Below are 19,318 nucleotides of genomic sequence, written 5' to 3'. Positions count from 1 at the left end.
GGGGGGGGGTCCCTGTGAGGGAGGGGTCCCGGGGGGGTCCCTGAAGGGGGGTCCTGTTGCGGGAGAGGGCCCGGGGTGGGCTGAAAGGAGTCCCGGTGAAGGAGGGGACCCCTTGGGTCGCGGCCCCCCGTTGACGGCCGCCCCCCGTCCCTCAGGGCTGAGCCCAGAGAAGGCCGCGGCCTTCAGCCGCCGGCTGCGGGCCGAGCCCCGCTTCCTGCTGGCCCAGAACGTGGCGACGTGCAGCGACCCGCTGGAGGTGTGCCTGCAGCGCCAGGTGGTGCAGGACACCGTGCAGGTCTTCCAGCACGCCCTGCCCGCCGAGGGGAAGCCCGTCACCAACCAGAAGAACTCCGGTAAGCGTTTGGGGGGGATACGTGGGGGGAATGGGGCTTGGAGTGGGTGGTGGGAGGTTTTCTCTGGGGTGTGGAGCAAGGCGGGGGGGGCTTCAGGGGTTGTTCGTGGTGTGCCCTGCTCTGAGGGACTCGGGGTGTTGGTGTGGGATTCTAAATTAAAAGCTGAGCGAGTGCTGCAGTCAGGCTTCTGCCTGCTGGGGATCAGTGGTGGCTTGTAATGGTTCGGCACAGGGCAGTTAACTTGTAACGGTATGCCAGAAGGGTTTCCAGCCTTACCTGGCTTTTGTTGCCACCACGTTCTTCTAACATCTGTTCAAAATGCATTCTTCTGAGTCAATAACTGTCTTTGCACCTCCAGTATTTGCTTTCTGTAAAGAATAAGAATGAAACAATTGAGACCCACCTGTGAGCTTTGAGATTTCTGAGCTTTAGTTATTCAGTATTTTACAGTGCCAGCCAGGACAGTGGGACAAAGGTTTCTCGAGGCGTGATATCATGAATCTGGTGTTTGGAGACCTTATGTGGGTTTAAGCATTTTGGTTTAATATTTGTTCCTTTGATCTCAGGGAGATGTTGGATCTTCTCCTGTCTCAATGCAATGCGTCTTCCTTTCATGAAAAAGTACAACATTGAAGAGTTTGAATTCAGCCAGTCATACCTCTTTTTCTGGGATAAGGTACGGTCGTACGGGTCACAGACTGCCAGTGCTGCATGTGCAGTTGGTCTTAGTATTGGGATGGAATTTCTTTTAGGTTGCACTGTTTTAAATTAAGGTAGCACAGAGTGGGACTTCCAGCTTGCAAAGGAAACTGTAAAGATATTAATGTTCTGGAAAAATAAAAACTACCACAACAACAAAAAAACACTTGAAACATGTTGAGTATTTCCAGTTATTTGTAGGAGGCCCAGCAGGAAACACAACCATAATTTTCTGTTGAGCGGTCTTTCAGTAGTGCTTGTGACCTGCTGATCTGGGAGCTGTGCCTTCGCTTTCTTCCCTAAGGGAAATTGAGAAAATCTAGTGCTAGTTTGGGCCAGGCTTCATTACGTAACTTCTGTTTCACGTTTCCTGTTTCCCCCACCCTCAAGCTCTGTACTCGCTTGTAAATACTTGGTCTGAAACAAGAACAAGCTTATAGGAATACTGTAGGGAAAATAAGAATGTCAGTGGATGTGCAGGCTTGTAAAGAACGGAGTATATGGGGATGTATTCATGCATACATCACACGTAGATGTTTATCCTGTCTGTTCTTTCCAGGTTGAACGCTGTTACTATTATTTAAATGCTTTTGTGGAAACAGCTCAGAAAAAGGAGCCTGTAGAAGGAAGACTGGTACAATTCCTGCTCTCTAACCCCACAAATGATGGTGGGCAATGGGATATGTTGGTTAACATCATAGGTAAGGGAACTGGTTGCTGGGAGCACTTCCTAAACTGTACCCTCCTTTGGGAGATAAGGAGTGAAAACACAATTTTGGATGGGTTCTGCGGTGTTTAAAACTAGGATCACCTAGGTCAAATAGTGGCTGGCACCACAGAAAACCTCCAACAGAGTTTGTGTTTACTTTTCACTGTTACCTTTCAAAAACTAGCTTCAAATGTCTGTGATATAACTAAATACCTGCAATGAGATGGTTGTCTGTGTAGTTACCTTAAAACGTGTGTTGTCATTCTTAGTTACCTGGTTGTATTTCTTGTTCTCCCAAAGCACATTCTGTTTAGCATCAATGGTCTGCACGCAGGCAGCTCTCAGTCTGCACTCAGTAAGAAACAGAACTGATGATTTGAACAAATGATAAAGCTGAAACGATGATAATCTTGCTTCGGGCCAATAGTTAACTGCCTGTTGCTTTCCTTTTACCATCATTAAAGCAATACTCAGCTAAATATTCAGCGAAGAAAAACTTCAGATGTCTGCTTTAGATACACGTGCTCACTTTGGATTGCTTTGCCTAAACTGCCCTGTGACCACTGTGTGAGCTGAGTCGTGATAATGTTGTTAGCTGTGCAGACACTCCGTGGCTTTCCATACAGACTGACAGCAGGTTTATGCATTGTGAGGAGTAATAGCATAGCTCCGAATGTAAACCTTACTGGGTCTTTTACTTTTCTGTGCCTGGAAGTTTAGTACTGCAGTCTCTCGGAGCATTCTGCTAATATTTAATGGAAAACATTGCAGGTTAGAATGAGGTCTGGAGAATTGTGTAAGCTCTTCTGGACTTTGTTACTGATTTCCAGCTTTGCTTTCTTTAAGTTTCTAACATAACCACATGAAAAAACAGCTATCCTGTTTCCTAATAACACTTCCTTTCAAGTAATCATCACCTTCATGTTACTAGTGCAGGAGGAAAGGATAAGAACTTTCATAAAAATGGGCTTTCTTGTTCCATCTCCTTAATACCCAGATAAGAAAAGGAAAAACTAGCAGCATACCCTGATGATTGATTAAGATTACTGTAAGCTGTCAGAGTAAGAAGAATCAGAGCGAGACCTGGAAGCTTGCTAAAAGCACAGTGTTGTTAGCCATTGTCTTTTTTAATCAATGATCTTTTTCATTTTAAATATTATGCTTAAATCTTTTCTGGGATCTTAATTTTTGCATATTGCTGCTGATAGAAGCTCAGAAAATCAGCAGAAGTAATTAGATACCCCAGACTGTCTGTTTACTAAACGTGTTTCAGTCCCCTGTTATTTCAGTTCTGATTTGTTGTGTTGCCTTTGTTTATATCCGTATTTACAATTCAGCGTACTGGGTAAAGAAGAAACTTTGTTAGACCAGGGTGTGCCTACAAGGCAGAAGTAGAACGGCTCTCAGAGTTGCAGCCTGAAGAAAGGTGATAGAAAGATCAGCCAGAGGGAAATTATGTGGAATGTGGCAGTGCTGGTCTTACAAAGGTCCGGTTTAGGTAGGATCATCCTTAGCGATAATTAAGGAGATGTTTACTGCCTGAATTAGAGTAGCATTTGCTTTCATTTGTATGGTGAAACATTGCGACACCTTTAAAGCCACAAGCTAATAATGGAAGTTTAGAATCACAAAAGGAACTTGTTTATTTGAAGCCTGGAGGTTACTTTTTTCCCCATTTAATCATTACAAGTACTCACAAATGTTTAAACAAAGCAGAGAAAACTTCTGGATGCTGCTGTTATATCCAGAGCTTGCATGGTGTGATCTTCAGTACCATGATGTTGGAAGTAACTGAGCTGTTGCTGATGTTTGATAAATGTTCAGGAGAAGAGGAAACTGGGAAGTTAGTCACTTAACCTTAGATCAAATACATAGAATAATTCGTAAGAGGCCTCATTTTTGGGGAAGATATTTCTGGAAGCTAATTTTCAAGTAAGCTTTCTTCCTGTTGAGAAAGATCTTTAAAAAAAAAAAAAAAAGCCCGCACACTAGTTTAGAGCTTTTTAAAGTGTCAGATGAAATGATATGGGGCCACTCAGGGATTCCACCTCTTGGGACCTGTATGGAATGCAGATCTGAAGTCAGGATTCTGTCAAAAGAAGATGTAAACTTTGAGTACTTGTAACCTTTAAATGAGACTTTCTTCTTATAAAGTCTCTGCACGGAAAACTGTGTAGTTTTTGTGTGCATGAGCAGAAACACTAGCATCTGTTGTGGTGAAAAGACAACGTATACCTTTATTACTTTCTTTTAGAAAAGTATGGTGTGGTTCCCAAGAAGTACTTCCCGGAGTCTCATACTACAGAGGCTACTAGAAGGATGAATGAAATCTTGAATCACAAGGTAAAATTGGTTCAGATCTTATGATTAAAGAAGGAGAGGGAGTGGGAATGATCCTGCTCCAGGTATTCCAGCTTTTTTTTGAGTGAAGTATCAAGTGCATCTGAGCAACTTTCCTGTTCAAAAGGCAGCTTAAAATCATAGCGAGGGAATGAGATTAATCTTGAAATATGGAGCAGGAAACTGCATTCATGGAAGATAGCTACTGGCAGGTTTCAGTAGCTTGAAAATGCACCATACAGTTTTAGTAGCAATTGCTCCTAATCCTCAAACCTCTGAAAAGTTGGTTCTCAATTTGCAGCTGATTAAGTATATTTCTGGAAAACTAGCACTTGGCACGTAGGTGATGCTTCTCCTGCCCCCTCAATGCTCACCTACTTATATGCTTATGTTTATTAAGATTGCTGCCAAATCTGGTGTTAAAGATTAAAATACATATTTTAGAAACACTAAATCTTAAAAATCAGCTTGTGGTATGGAAGCATGTAGCTTTCTCTGAAGGAAGGTGTAAACTTGTGCTCTGAACTACAAAAGGGAATTCATCTGGGAAGAGGCTAGTGTAGGCTGTTAGATTAAAAAGGCAATTTAAGCTTTTTTACAGCAGGCTTTGATTTTTTTTCCAGTTCATATGGTCCAGGCTCAGAGAAAATTGCCCTTTGATATATGTATAAAAAATGTAAAATGTGTTGAGATGAACTGAGACATAGCAGTGGTGTTAATGCTATTCTTGCCTTGAACATTGCAAACCAGCTGGTCTTGAGGGAGCCCTACTCACTGCTTCTCGGCCTTATGGATGGTGACAGTAATGGGAGGCATGTGCTCTTCCTACTGCAATTCTGCATGCAGTGGGGAAATACTCCATTATTTTTATCAACTGAGAGATCAATTATGCATTAGAATTGCAAAATAAATTTTATGGTACGGACATGGTCTGTGCATGAGTCACTGAGGTGGTAATGTGTACGGATGTTGCAGCATCAGTTATGTTAGGGAACAGAGAAACCAAGCCTTAAGAAAAGCTAATGGCTGTAAGCTTCAAATCAGTAGTTGGAAAATGGCAATTGAATTGCAAGTATTTGTGCTTTTTTTTGCTGATCTTTTACTTTTAAACAATTATCTTGATTTTAAAGAATGGCTATCTCACAAGGCTTTCTGAAACGGATTTTCTCTTCATTTTGAAAACGTGTTAGAGTAAAATGGGTGCCTGTAACAACCAGCTAAGTCCTGAAGACTGATGAGGCAGCACCTTTTGTAATCTTAAAATGGCTTTCTCCCTAAACAGATGAGAGAGTACTGTTTGCGGCTGAGAAACATGGTGGCGAGTGGAACAATTAAGGAAGAACTTTGTGCTGCGATGGACACTATGATAGAAGAGGTAAACGTAGTGCTAATATTTTTGGAATGGGAGACTAGAATGGAAGAGTTTATGCTCACTCCTGTTCTACAGCTATCAGGATCAAGCAAAACAAGTGCCTTTTATTTGCCTAGCTAGGGATGTTCTGTATGGCAGTACAGTTGGAGGTATTTAAATGTTTTTTAGTGGCTTGTTACTTACATCATTCTGATTTTTCATAGTCCCAGACAAATATCCTGAACTGAGATTCTGGAACTTAGTTGAGATCTATGCATTTCTGTAAAAAAAAAAAAAAAAGTGTCTTTTTTATCTTGGTGATGAAAATAGCGATATATCAAGCTTTTTTCAACTTGCCTCTTTGCTAGTGTCTATAACTGCATTCTGATGGCTTTGAGTGTAGATTCCTACAGCCCAAGTGTTGTTACAGAAATTCCCCACAAGAGAGCAGAAAAGAACAACAAAAGTCAGTGCTCTGCATTGTGGGGAAGATGTGAGCTAAAGGCCAGGCTGAATCCAGCTGTGGTCTGATACTGGGGAGCAGCAGAGGAATGAACCACAGCATCTGGTTTTGGCTGTGTGAATTAACTCAAATCAATCAGTAAGTCTGTGGAAATGGTGTTTGTGTAGTGGCTGGCCTTCCATCTGTTCACTGAACATGGCAGTGGCACTTGTTCTTATTCTATAGTTCTTGTAATTGAGGTTTCAGTAGCAGAAGTTAGTTTTACAAGCTGAGGAGGGTGTGCTAGTTTGAATTTTTTAGCCAGGTGCATACATGTAAAATTTTTTCATCTGTTTCTCAAGCATAATGCAAAGTGACCCAGTGGTTTTAATGTTTGTCCTTAGCTGTCTCAAGAAATAAGTATTTTCATCATGTTTTATTTTTTTTTGCAACCAAATAAACATTGAGATTAGGCAGAACCTACTTGGGACATTTCTGCAAAGATGTAAGCAGTTTCATTAACATACAGGTATTGATTAATGTGTTCACCTGAAGACCTGTAGCTTTTATCTAATCTTACGGTTGAATTAAAAAGGCAATTTGTAGATGTTCCTTGGGTTACGGTACTGAAACTAAAATATATTATGAAATGCATACCTTAGGATCAATAATAGTTCTGTTTTTTTGAGCCTGCCCTTGTATATGTTGCAAATCAGCAGCTAGTCCAGAAGTGAATAGCGTCACTTCTGTCCAAAGCGTGTGTTCAAAAGCCCTTGGAGAATTTTACAGCAAGCTATCAAGCTTCTCAGGGCTGCCAATGTTCTTTTTTGAGGGCGATGACATACAGTTCACTGTAGAATGTCACTTTATTTGTTTAGAGCCTCTTGCCCTTTGATAAAGGATCCTGGGACTATCATTAGAGGCTCATTAAAAGAGTTGTAACTTTTTTCTGAAAAAGGTTATACTTAGTTCTCTGTGGTTAACACAGCACTTCCTCTTGCAGTAGTAAGAGTGTTTTGCAACTTAAGTGGTTTTACTTAAAATAAAAGCTGTAGCTGGAACGTGCAACTGCACCTGTGTATTTTAGGAACACTTAGCTTGATAAGTATGAGACAACTTTGATTTCATGCTTTTTTATGTAAGTGGCTGTTCCACTATTTTCAGAAGTGGCAAAAACAACTTGCCTTTGTTCTGTGAAGTTTTATTTGCATAACAAGTCTTAGCTCGCTTATGCTGGGAGGTGGTGCTCTAGCTAAAACAGGGCAGCTGCACTGGAACGTGGGATTAAATATTCACTCCAGAACTGTTTAAACACTCTCCTTATCAAACTAGAGCACAACAGGTCAGAAGTTGAAATCAGTGCATGTGATTGACTTTCTTCCTTCACCGTTTTCCTTTGTAGACTCTTCCTTATCAGAAGCCTCCTTTTCCTCTCCTTGCTCGGTTTGTTTTTTAGCACAATCCACTACATCTTTGCCTTATCTTGGTTCCAGTTGTTGCCAGAGTGATGCTAGTCACCTTTTAGTTTAAATGCATCTCCTATGGGCATTGATGGAGGAAGCTTTTTTGATAATAAAGGTTGGCCTATGAAGGGTGTGGTGGAAAAAACAATCGAGGGAGGTCATTCGCAGTTAACTGCCTCTGTTAACTTGAGACTTCAGTCTCCATCACTTTCCTTCCTCTGGCTGGAATTTGCTTGCTTGTTTCTTTCCTTTTAGGCATTTTTCTTGTTTGGCTTTCATAACCCCAAGTGGTGAGAGCTGAGGTTGTCTGAGGTAACGTGGGTGTATCCACAGCAAATGCTACCTTTTGTGCAGTGTGCAACATTAAATATTTAGTGTAGTTTAGGGATTTAAATTTGCTCCTTAACATATTTATTGATAAATAAAGTTGAGTTCCTCCAGTAAAAACATAAGCCCACACCCTAATTTCAACCTGTAATTAATCTATTCATTTGTTTTCATTAAGCTGCTTGGAGCAGCAACACCTTTATTTGCATCTTGTACACAGCCAAATAGTGCACGCTACTTAGCATGAGCAGGGCACGCATCTTGCCATCAGCACAAAATGCTAAAAACATAGAAACCCCATCGTTCTCTCAACACTTCTCTCTCCTCATTTTAAGAACACAATGAAAAAAAGGGCAGAAAACCTATTAAAAACTGGGGTTGTTCTTAGTGTGTGAAACTGCATACGACTCCTAATTTACAAGCTCTGGCAAGAGTATTGTCTCCACTCCTGTGAAAGCTGGTGAGAGTGATGTGAAGGCTGACAGCCTAGGAGAGCTGGCACAAACCATAGGCATTGGATCCCAGTGCAGAAGGTGCAGTTTAGATTTGTTTCCCCCTTCTCTTATTTTAAGACTGTTGGTTCTTTGCAAGGAGAAGTCTTGGACTGAAGATATGGGTGGGCAGAGCTGAAGAAAACTAGTTTCAGCTGGAGTAAAACAGTTTAAAACTTGTTTAAATGATTGAATTCTTTCTGTCCCCATATAAGCTGTGACAGATCCTGCTAAAGATCCCTAAAGACACTCATCTGGTTACTGCCTACAAGATACAACATTTTATAAGCCCTGTGAGAAAATACAGTCCAGATTAAATACTCTTTATAGTCTGATTTATAGGGAGGTTGACTTAATCTCCAACTTCTTGTGGTAAAAAGAGTCAATAGAAAGCTGTCATCTGCAAAGGATGTCAGTCAGGGGATGGGGATCTTCAGTTAAATTACATAATCTGCCATCTTAACCCTACATGGAGGCGTTGTTAAATGTATTAAAGCAGATGAGAAGATTATTCTAGGATTGTGGAAAGAGGCAGAAGCCCATTGCTGAAACCCAAATCAACATTACAGGGAAAAAGGGATTAATATGGGAAACACTGGGATAAAATGAGTGTTTCACATAAAATGTTTGTGTTGGAAGATATTGTTTGTCTCCCTATGTGGGGCAAATCACCTGTTAGAGCAGGTAATGCTGACTGTTAAAGCTTTTTTAGAATCAATTTCGCAATATTCCTCCTGCACTGGAAAATTTTCTTGATAGAGAAACTTCAGAGTTACTTAAAAAAAATTGGAACAAGACTGGGCGGTGTATTGGCTTTTCCTTTTTGGCTGCTGTATTCCTAGGATAGCCTGGTATTCAGATGCTCAAGCTTCTGCTGGTTTCCTGTGGCATTTCAGATAGATCCTTGAACTGTAGCAACTGCTACGCTACAAAACTATAAATGTGTGTGTACATTTATTCACGTGCTTCTAAGGTGAATGTTAGGATTGCATTTCTCCAGTTGATTTTCATGTGGAGAAATCCATCAATGGCATTTTTGTGGTAGGAGGGGCAGACCTGCATGTTTTGGCAAGCTCACAGCTGTTTGCTTCTCTGCCCAGGTGTTCAGAATAGTGAGTACTTGCCTGGGCAACCCTCCAGAGACCTTCTGCTGGGAGTTCCGGGATAAGGAGAAGAACTACCACAAGTATGGTCCTGTGACACCGGTGCAGTTCTACAACGAGCACGTGAAGCCTTACTTCAACATGGAGGACAAGGTTGGGGATGCAGAAAGGCAGTGGCTTCCAAAGACCTTCTTGCTTCTAAGCACACACCCCAGCTTATGTTCCCCTGTTACAAGTGTACTGTCCACACCTGTAACTTGTGTGGGATGGGTACAGCTCCCACGAGTCAGGTGGCCCTGTGTATGTCCCAGTTTCCTGTTTGTGCTGTGCTCTTCAATTAGCTGTGACCTTGCATTGCACCTCATTGATTTTTAATAAGATGCAATGATCAAATCAGTCATAAAAGCTCTAAGACAGCTATTAGAGGAAAGGAATAACATGTAAAACTCCTATGCCACAATTGGAAGTGTACTGGCAAAACTAAAAAAATGAAACCAGTACTTGGGCCAAGCTGCTTCGCTGCTATGGGACAGACAGCTGGCTTGGACAAAAGTAACTGTCTGAAATCCACCCGGATTCTCTTCTCAAAGATTTCAGTTAAGTTTCACCTTAATTTACATTTTGTTTGTTGGCAGATTTGTCTAGTGAATGATCCTCGACCGCAGAACCCATACAACAAGCTGTACACAGTGGAGTACCTGGGCAACATGGTAGGAGGCAGGAAAACGCTCTATAACAACCAGCCTGTTGATGTCTTGAAAAAATTGGCTGCAGCATCTATTAAGAATGGCGAGGTTTGTTTGGCTCCTTTTTGTGGATGACATGGTGGAACTCTTGTAACATAAAACTCATTGGGATATGGCCTAGACATGATTTCCTTCTATTTGTAGGCTGTGTGGTTTGGCTGTGATGTTGCAAAGCACTTCTACGGCAAGCTGGGAATCAATGACATGAATATGTAAGTAGAAAATCAAAACAGAATACCGCTTGGGATACTTAGCTAGGACGCAAAGCAAGCTTTGGCTGCTTAAACTGACTTGTACATACACTTTCTATGTAAACAAAAGTATTTGAGCAACAGAAATGTTTTTCCACTTGGCTAAAATCTTAATCGCATGTAGGACATCTTTAAAGGACTGTTACAGATTTGTACTTATTTGAATTGTATCTGGTGAGAGAAACTCCTAAAGCAATTGGTCTTTTGCCTTTATTCTGACACTGTAATTGCAGAATTTGCAGGCCTGTGCCCTGGTTCCTGGCACAGGGAAGTCTACTCATTCTCTGGTTTGTTAGTGAGAATACCCTGCATCCTTTTTTTGATACAGTGTATGTGGCTTTTTAACAGATTTAATCATGAGCTGGTGTTTGGTGTCTCTGTCAAGAACATGAACAAGGCAGAACGACTGATCTTTGGAGAATCAATGATGACCCATGCCATGGTCCTGACAGCTGTCTCAGAGAAGGTAGGGTCTCTGTCCTGAAACTCTGCACAGATGTATTTGAATATTTTCCCAGCTTGTTTATATCTTCTGGGCTCATTCACAGTGTATAAGCTGTTCTGCTAGAGCTCAGCATGTGTGTGACAACGCCTAGGTTGTCTGTTCTTACTGTTATTTGCCTCGTGTTCAGAATTATAAATATTTAACCACTATGAAAATTTTGGACAAGTAAAGGCTTTCCTTCTGCCCACAAACCTTTTGGAGGTGGGGAAAGGAAGTCAGATTTTCTGTGTCTCAGAAATAGAAGCCACCTTAACTGGTTTTAAATGCAGATTCTGATGCATCTTGCTAAGCAAGGAGTGAAGTACAACAGCAAGCATTTACCACCCAATCCCACTGCATGAGTTACTCTGATTTACCTTTCACAGCATGATGCTTATGTTAAAATAGCTGGCAGGAGGCACTTGGCAGCAATCTTAACCTTTTGCAAGCTTGTGTTACTGGGGAAAATGGTGTCCCAAGCAGCTTTATGGCAGACAGTAGGCTGAGGTGAATCCACAACTAAATCTGCTCCTGGCAGGTTTAATAAACCACATTAAATAAACCATAATAAAACACAGATCAAGTAAAGAGAACCACGTGAGTATTTACACTGTAGGGTTATTTGCAGTTTTGATCTTTCCCATTACTTCCAGAAGTTGTCATTATTGAAGTTCCTCTGAAGTGGTCTCTTCCTGTCCAACATGACCTTGGCTTGAGGAATAACAGCTTGCATGAAACTTAAGTTTGCTTCAGCTCCAGAGTTTGAGGACTTCAGAGACTGCTGAGTCATAGGAATTTGAGTTGCTCTTTGCAATTCAATCTAACTTTTTTTCTACTGCGTTCTGCATTCTGAGCTTTTAACGCTTGTATTTTATGTACTAGATTGTATGAATACATCTTTGTTTTCATTGCTTGTCAGTTATGATATATCTCTAGTGTTCAAAACCTATTTATCTACTTACAGCTGAAGGGTATATGTTTGTACATCCCCAGTTACTGGCAGCACTTCACTGGAGACTTCAGTTTACGGTCTATATTTCAAACTTTTTCATGCCTAAAAATATAGTTGCATAAAATATCAGATATGACCTGATTTTCTTAGATATATGTAAGATCGGTATATGGTAGATGATCTCTAGAATGAAAAGATTTTAAGAAATTACTGTCCATTGTTTGAAGGATAGTAATCTACTTTTGTTGCTACTTTGAACATGTTGTCTAATATTAAACCTGAGCTTATTCTAAAGGAGCTTTTGATAAATGGTTGTAAAAATGCAATACCTTGGATTTACTACTTCATAAAAAGGCTTTGAAGATTGAAAAAAGTATTAAATTTTACAAGGTAAAAAATTGCAGATTAAATGCACTTTTTGGTTAAACATAATATATGTAAACAAGTTTATACCAGCTTCTGTCCAACAGCATCAAGAGTTGATTTGTGCTTTGTCTGGTAGCTCTTGAGCATCTAATTTTAAGGACTTTCTTATATTTTAAAGTGAGAATAGAAGTGATACAATAGCATTCACTCAAATACTAAGAGTGGATTTGTAGGATGTTTCCCAGTCTGTTTTTTCCCTTGGTTCCTCAAGGGACACAGGTTTTTTGTGATAATTTTTCAAAGGTACCAACAGCTTGCTTTGTGCGTAGCAAGCCTTTGAATGTGCTTCCAGTGCTTTTATGTACTTGATAGTTCTGAACTTGTTCTTAATAACGTTCTAAAGCAGGCTACAGTTGCTTTATTGCCTGTGTGCCTTTTCTGATTCCTAGCTCAAGCAAGTGATGCGTTTATTTCAGAAGGCTCAGAGTGCACTGATAGGTGATAGGGAAGGCTCCTTAAATTCTTTCAGCGAAGTCCAAACTTGAGTTTAGGTCAGTTTGTTCTCTTTATATATTTATTGCAGGTTGTCTTCTTGATCACAGTCACTCATACTTCATGTAAGCAGATAGACAAGCAGTTAAGAAAATGATTTTTCCAACCATTAGCAAGAAACTGTTGTCTGAAACTCAGTGTCTGTAGACTTTGGAGTGGAGCTCTTTGTTTGCTGGTGCTGAATTTAGACTTGGAAGGGTTGGCTGCTATGAGTTCTCAGAGTCCTTCAGTACTAATAGCCATCTTCTTGCTTTGTCACAGGATGGGCAAGAAGACTGCTTTGAAAAATGGCGAGTGGAAAACTCCTGGGGTGAAGATCGTGGGAATAAAGGTAAAGTAATTTATAATCACAGGTTATCAAAGATCGACCAGCTTATTAGTATAAAGCTGCTCATTTGTCTAAGCAGTGTATGCTAGTTTGCTCTTGATCACAAGACATCTGCCAGGTGTTATCACTGTAAAAAGAAAAGCAGCTTGTAGCAGTTTGCCAACTGTGGTAGGGAGAGAGCAGAACCTGTTGTTTCTCATAATGCTTTGCTACAGAACGCACATCTGAGAAGTCTGGAAGTGTTACTTTGAAAGCACAGTGGTACTTCCATTCTGAAATACCAAGAATTCTAGCAGGCATGTGAAACAATCTTTTAAAAAGGGGGCAGTAAATAAGAAATGATTTGCAGTACCAAGTAAGATGGGATCACTTTAAAGAAATGCCTCAGTGTGCACTGTATAGAAATGCTTTCCCTTGGTTGCGGCATGGTGACCTCACTGATGAGCATGCCAAGCCAGGCTTCGGTTTGTCCGAGGGCATAATACAACAGTCATTGCTGACCGCATCTTTCTCCTGCAGATTAATCCCAAATGTTGTGGATTTTCTTTTGGGAATAGACTTTTTCAGAAAACTTTGTTTTAGGATGTGGTCTACTTATACGTTTTTGATATCTTATACATGAGTAGCAAAACAGTATTCTTGGAATAGCGTCTTAATTTGTTCTGGCCCCTTGGTCTGGTATAGTCTGTTCTGAGTTAGCTGTATAAGTTCAGAGCAAAGTATTCTGTTAAAAAGTCCTTATTGACAAAACCAAGCAGTGTCGATGTTAAGCCTTCAAGGCGTATCAGTCCGACAGTAGTAAAATGTACTTTGGAACACCGCATTAAGTAAAGAAGACAAATCAATGCTGAAGTATCAAGACTTTTCTTGTCTCCAAATATGAACTAATAAAAATCTTGCAGTGTTGAATGCCTTTACGTATAGAGAATAAAGTTTAAAAAGGCCTGGTTAGTTGTGCTTTTATTGTCGAAGGCTTCATTTTGAGATGCGCCAGATACTTGGCTTGCAGTGGTAGGCTGCTACTGGTAGTGTTAGAAGAACGCTTCCAGGGAGGAAGTGTCGTACTCAGCTTGCTTTATGACTGCTCAGCATGGATCTTTAGCACTCAAAACCTTCTGAAGTTAATAGGTGTCTGTCAACATCTCTGGTTTTGCTTGTCATGTATGTTCCTTAGTCAAGGTTCAGAGCTGCTGTTTATTAAAGCTGGATAAAAACTGGGCTTAATTTCAGGATATTGGCTATTGCTTCCAAACTGCAATGTAGTATCACAGAAACATTCAGGTTGGAAAAGGCCTCCAAGATCATCTGGTCCAACCTTTAACCCAGGACTGACAAGTCCACCGCTAAGCCATGCTACTAAGTTCTACATCTGCATGCTTCTTGAAGACCACCAGGGATGGTGACTCAACTGCTTCCCTGGGCAGCCTGTTGCAGTGCCTCACAACCCTTTCAGTAAAGAAATTTCTAATACCCAACCTAAACCTCCCTCTCTTCTAGTAGATAGATTAGAGTAGAAGTTGTACCTGATGAGCTGTGATTGAACAGTGGCAGTTCTGTGCCAGTATTACTGGGCTGGAGGAGCATCAGTGAATTCTGGCAGAGTTGCAGAGGCTGAGATCTACAGCACCTACAAACAAAACAAGTGCAGTGTCTCAGACTGAGTTGGGAATAACACTAATCCAGATATCTGGTTGTCCTTGAGCTTTATTTTGAATTTGTTTGCCAGCCTTGTAAACCTGAGCTGCTTCTTGGTTTGCAGCAACAATTCATCCTCATTAGACACTGTCTTTTTTTCAATTACTTTCCAAGAATGAGTTCTTCTAGAACTCCTTAAGAGAAGCTAGTTGCTCCTTCCAAACATAACTGGACTCCAGAGTGACTTGAATACACCCTGTCCACACCTTCTATGCATGTGTTGTGCGCACACCAGCTGTGCGGACTTCTGGGTGAGTCACTGTCACTTATCTGTTTTGTTTGTCCCCCTCACTGGTAGAGAACACTGTCTCTGGGAAGTCTTGCTCACTGTCTATATTTTGTTTTGGTTAGGGAGTTGTCTTGAAAAGTGCCTTGGCAGAAAACCTTATCAGAAATAGGAAGCTTGACTTCTAGTTCAGACTGCTTTTTTCAGGGAGGTGAATCCCTTAATAGTTTCAAGTATGGCTCAGCAGCTTACTGTTTAGCTAAAAGCAATTGGACATATCCCTGGGAGCTCATTCTGAAACACCAGAAGAGGTGACAGGGTTTTTTCCTTCCACCTCCTGCCCTGCTTTTTCCCCTCTTCAATGTCCAGTACTAGCTGGTGTGGGAGGACTGACTCTTGCTGTACCACTGAGTCAATCTGGCAGTGACTTTTATCTTATCTGCTTTGTTAAGAAGTTGGGAAGCTGTGCTGTCCAGTGCAGAGAACCAGTGTCCACATCAGTAAAGAAAAGGCCAAGAATGATGTTAAACTTGGCACATCCCAGTTGAGGCCCAGTTGGGTGTGGGGGATACGAGCAAGCCCCAACTCTGTTATTGGACAGGATGATAGAATACAGCCCGCAGCAAAACACCAGAGACCAGACCTTGTCATTAAAAACATAGCACGAAACAAAAACACTTGGTAGGAAATGAGTGTTTCATATGGAGTCCCTTGTGTTTTGCTTGAGCATGGTCTGAGGTGCCAGAGGATCCCTGCTTCCACGGCCTTGCAGGGCACAGGACTGGAATGAGTGACTCCTGGTTTGGATATTCGGGAGGAGTTGGTTATATGCTCAGACTCAGCAGTGTGGGCAGAGCTGAATTCCTGTGGTAGTGCTTGTCCGGGAGAAAGGGAAGCCCTGAGAACAGCCTCGCGTTGCCTTCTGCTGAATACTTTGTAAGTGCATGCATCTCTGCTGTAAAAGTTTCTTGGAATCCAATCTGGTTTCCCTTAAGGAATGAACACAGCTGCTGACAAACACTGCTTTTTTTTTTTTGAGGTAAAAAAGTCACTTCCCAGTAAAATATTTCCTTTCTGTGTTTTACTGGCACTTTGTCAGCTGTACAGGCAAGTTTAATTATACTGCTTGCTCTTTTGTTCTGAAGACACAGGGCGGTATTCCTGAAGCTTGAACCCAGCTTATCCCATCAGATATCTATACTAAAAGCAAGCAGGAGGTCTTCAGAGAGGAACACTAAATCACGTTATCACAGCCACTCCATAGGGGTCCATTTGTTTGTTTTGGCATGGAAAGCGCTAGCTGGAGATGTACCACAAGAAAAGCCATCTTTTGACTTCATCTTCTGACTTTTTGTCTCTTTGACTGTTGCATACTTCTGCATGAAGACATTTTAAGGATTTAACTTTACACCCAGTTGTATTCATATACGAGTATAATCCCATGAGTGCGTTATGACGGGCTCTAACATGTGCTCCTGGTGGAGGAGTTAAGGTACAGAGTAGCTTGTATGATGTACTTGAGGAACTTTGCAAGGGCTTTATTTTCAGGTGCCCAAATGCTAGGCTAGGTAATAATTCTCATATCATAAACCCTCAGCTGACCTCTCCCTACCCAGCAGCTTGCTACTTTCAAAATGCTGCATTGTAAGTTTTCCTTTGGGTACGTTAGAAACCTGGACCAGCTTCATGCGAAGAGGAGCATGCTCTCCGGGAGGTGTTCTGTTCTGTTAGAGCAGGGTGCTGCTGCCTACGAAGTCTGTCTCCTTGTAATGAAGAAATTGATAATGGCCTTCATTGTGACACCGAGCTCAGGCCTTCTCAAAGAGCGACCTTACTTATTTGCATGTTCTGAAGTCCTGCTCGGCGTTTTCTTCTTGTTCAGACGCTGCGATACTAATCAGCACTGTCAAGCTTTGAGATACAGGATGTCAGAAGCAGAGTTCATTATCCTCTCAGGGTGCAATTACTTGTTGGCTCTTGGGAGTGAGAGGTTTTTGTGTGTCCCAAGAACTCATATCCTGAAGAGAGAATAATCAAGGCAGCTCCCTTTTGGCAATGTTTCCAAAATGGCTTCTAGCTCGGATTACAATTGATAGGGTTTTTAATTTATGGGAATTATCTGATCTCTTGCTTTAGAAACAAGATGGTGTAGATAGATGCGTTTATTGTCCATATTGGACATTTTCTTGTTTCATTTGATTGTGATGATACTGTATAAGGACACGAGGAACTTTATTACATAAAGCCTTCTCATCTGTCTTCTAAATGCTTTCTTTCTCCCTGCCACAGTGTTTTCAGTTCACTTTGAATAGTTTGTTTCTAGTGGTAGCTTTCTGTTAAAACCTGTGATACTCAAAACACGGCTTTTTCCCCAGTTCAAATGCTGTTCACTGAAATTCTTGGTAAGAATTACACTAAGGAAGATAACTGATCTAGTTTAGCCAAACTGATTTAGAAGCCTTTGCAGTCGAGGAGAGCAGATAGCTACCTTCTGTTACTGTAGGAATTGAAACAGCAAAGTTTTGGTTTAAGCAAGAAATGGCTTGGATATTCATTTGGACAATTTCCCTTTTCTTACCAAAATCCTGAAAACTTCTAAAGCCAGAGAACCAGGCAGTTCTGCATTCTGACTAAATTTTCGAGGCATTCTAATTAATATTATAAAAGTATTCCTAATGCCTATTCTAACAGATAAGCCAAACTGACACTGTTGAGCTTGTTTTTCCTAGTAAGATTCTTGGTTTTTCAGCGTACATGAAGTGCATCTACTTAACCTCCATGTTACTTTCATTTTTTTTAACCTAAGTCCTGAGAGATACAGAAGTACGACTAGCTGCTGTTTGTATTGGTTTATTAATGTGTGAAACTTGTGACTGCTTCACTGTCTCAGTAAAGGTTCTTTGTTGTAACGAATGCTTTCACCTCTAGGTTACCTGATCATGATGGATGACTGGTTTTCTGAGTACGTGTACGAAGTTGTGGTGGATAAGAAGCATGTACCAGAAGACATCTTGGCAGTGATGGAGCAGGAACCGATTGTTTTGCCAGCCTGGGACCCTATGGGGGCTTTAGCCAAGTGAACTACAGAATATTTGCCTCCTAATGGTCAACCAGAAGTAGATGCAATAGAGAATCTGAGTGGTTGGAAGCCATAGCCAAATGATATGTGACCAAGCACTCAGCGTGGTCCATGCTCTTGAAATGTAAGTTAAGGATCTTTGGGAAATAGCGCTTTACTGATTTGTCTGAATTAAAGCTCTCAGGCAGGCTACTCTGCAAAACTAAAAAGGGAAATGGAAAAAAACTCACTATGAAATATATTACAAGTGCTGTCAATGGCAGTTTGATTTTATCTTAAATTTTAAATAAAAAAATCAGAATAGTAACTCAGTAGAATTGTTTTGACCAGTGTTTTCCCTAGACAAGATGGCCTAAGAGGCTATTCTTTAGAGTTAACAGCTAGGTGTTAGAACAAATACATCAAGATACTTATAAATTAACCATTTGTGGTCTGTCTTATACCATAAGAATGCCCAAAGTATTTTATACATTCACATTTTTAATTTTTCTGCCAAGGGAAGAAGTTTTGAAGGGTACATACAATTGACACTGCTGAACCTTAGGAACGGTTTACCTGGTTTACCCTTAGGAAGCTTTCTCTTTCAGCAGCACTGGGGGGAAAAATAACTTAGTTTCCAGTCTCACTTGTTTTTACTCTTCCATTATTGAGATGGGACTGGAAAACCTCTATCAAGGCCCAGTGCTGTGTCTGTGTGTACAGGAGCGCTATTTTTCAGTTATATTAGCAAGAACAACCATAAATGTTCACAGGTGGAGTTAGTGTCATGCTCAACAGAAAAAAAAATTGCTGCATTTTATTTGGATGTTTTCAAAAACAAGATGGTGCTATGAAGCTTTTGAATAAACACTTTCTTAAGTGACTGGTACAGCTCTGGTTTATTTTTTGAGCCTCGTGGAACTATCAAATGTGAAAGATCAGTGACCTCCAAACAGACCTAAGCGAGCCAGAATGGGAACAGGAAAACATGTTGCTTTATATTCCTAGTAGTCACAGATGCTTATCTCACCGAACAAATAAAATAAACATCTCACATGCTACAGCCACTTGAATAGTTTGGTGATGAGCACAGTGCTAATACTTAGATTTAAATTGTGACAAAATGGTGGGTTGTCTTCGTGTACCCTGACAATTGTCCCGTTTTGTCCTGAGTTGAGGATATAGAACCACACTGCCAGCTGCCATGGGCAGTAGAGAAATATTGCTGAAGTCAAATGTAAGCAGAAGTGTTTATGGCTGTGGTACTCTACATCTTGGTTTGACTCCTTGCATTTGGACTACAGAGGTAGACAGTTCTGTGATTATGGAAGCAAATTATGCATTTGTATAAGCAGTGTAAGATACACACAAGTACATGTATA

The 19,318-nt window shown here is 40.9% G+C and overlaps 1 protein-coding gene across 1 annotated transcript in view; it reads left to right on the top strand.

Moving 5' to 3' along the window:
• The window catches only part of BLMH (bleomycin hydrolase), a 19,246-nt gene extending 421 nt beyond the window's left edge, over positions 1–18,825 (top strand). Inside the window, exons 2-12 of the mRNA XM_035343436.1 lie at positions 156–353; positions 920–1,029; positions 1,612–1,753; positions 4,016–4,104; positions 5,384–5,476; positions 9,276–9,431; positions 9,914–10,072; positions 10,169–10,236; positions 10,624–10,741; positions 12,891–12,960; positions 17,807–18,825. Coding sequence (XP_035199327.1) covers positions 156–353; positions 920–1,029; positions 1,612–1,753; positions 4,016–4,104; positions 5,384–5,476; positions 9,276–9,431; positions 9,914–10,072; positions 10,169–10,236; positions 10,624–10,741; positions 12,891–12,960; positions 17,807–17,958 — 1,355 coding nt within the window. The 3' untranslated portion in view covers positions 17,959–18,825. The remainder of the gene's footprint in view (positions 1–155; positions 354–919; positions 1,030–1,611; positions 1,754–4,015; positions 4,105–5,383; positions 5,477–9,275; positions 9,432–9,913; positions 10,073–10,168; positions 10,237–10,623; positions 10,742–12,890; positions 12,961–17,806) is intronic.
• The last annotated feature ends 493 nt before the right edge of the window (positions 18,826–19,318 follow it).

Source organism: Oxyura jamaicensis, chromosome 19 (assembly GCF_011077185.1).
Source record: "Oxyura jamaicensis isolate SHBP4307 breed ruddy duck chromosome 19, BPBGC_Ojam_1.0, whole genome shotgun sequence".
In the NCBI taxonomy this organism is placed as follows: domain Eukaryota; kingdom Metazoa; phylum Chordata; class Aves; order Anseriformes; family Anatidae; genus Oxyura; species Oxyura jamaicensis.
The sequence above is the reverse complement of the archived record's forward strand: the minus strand, read 5'-3'. Positions and strand labels throughout refer to the sequence as shown.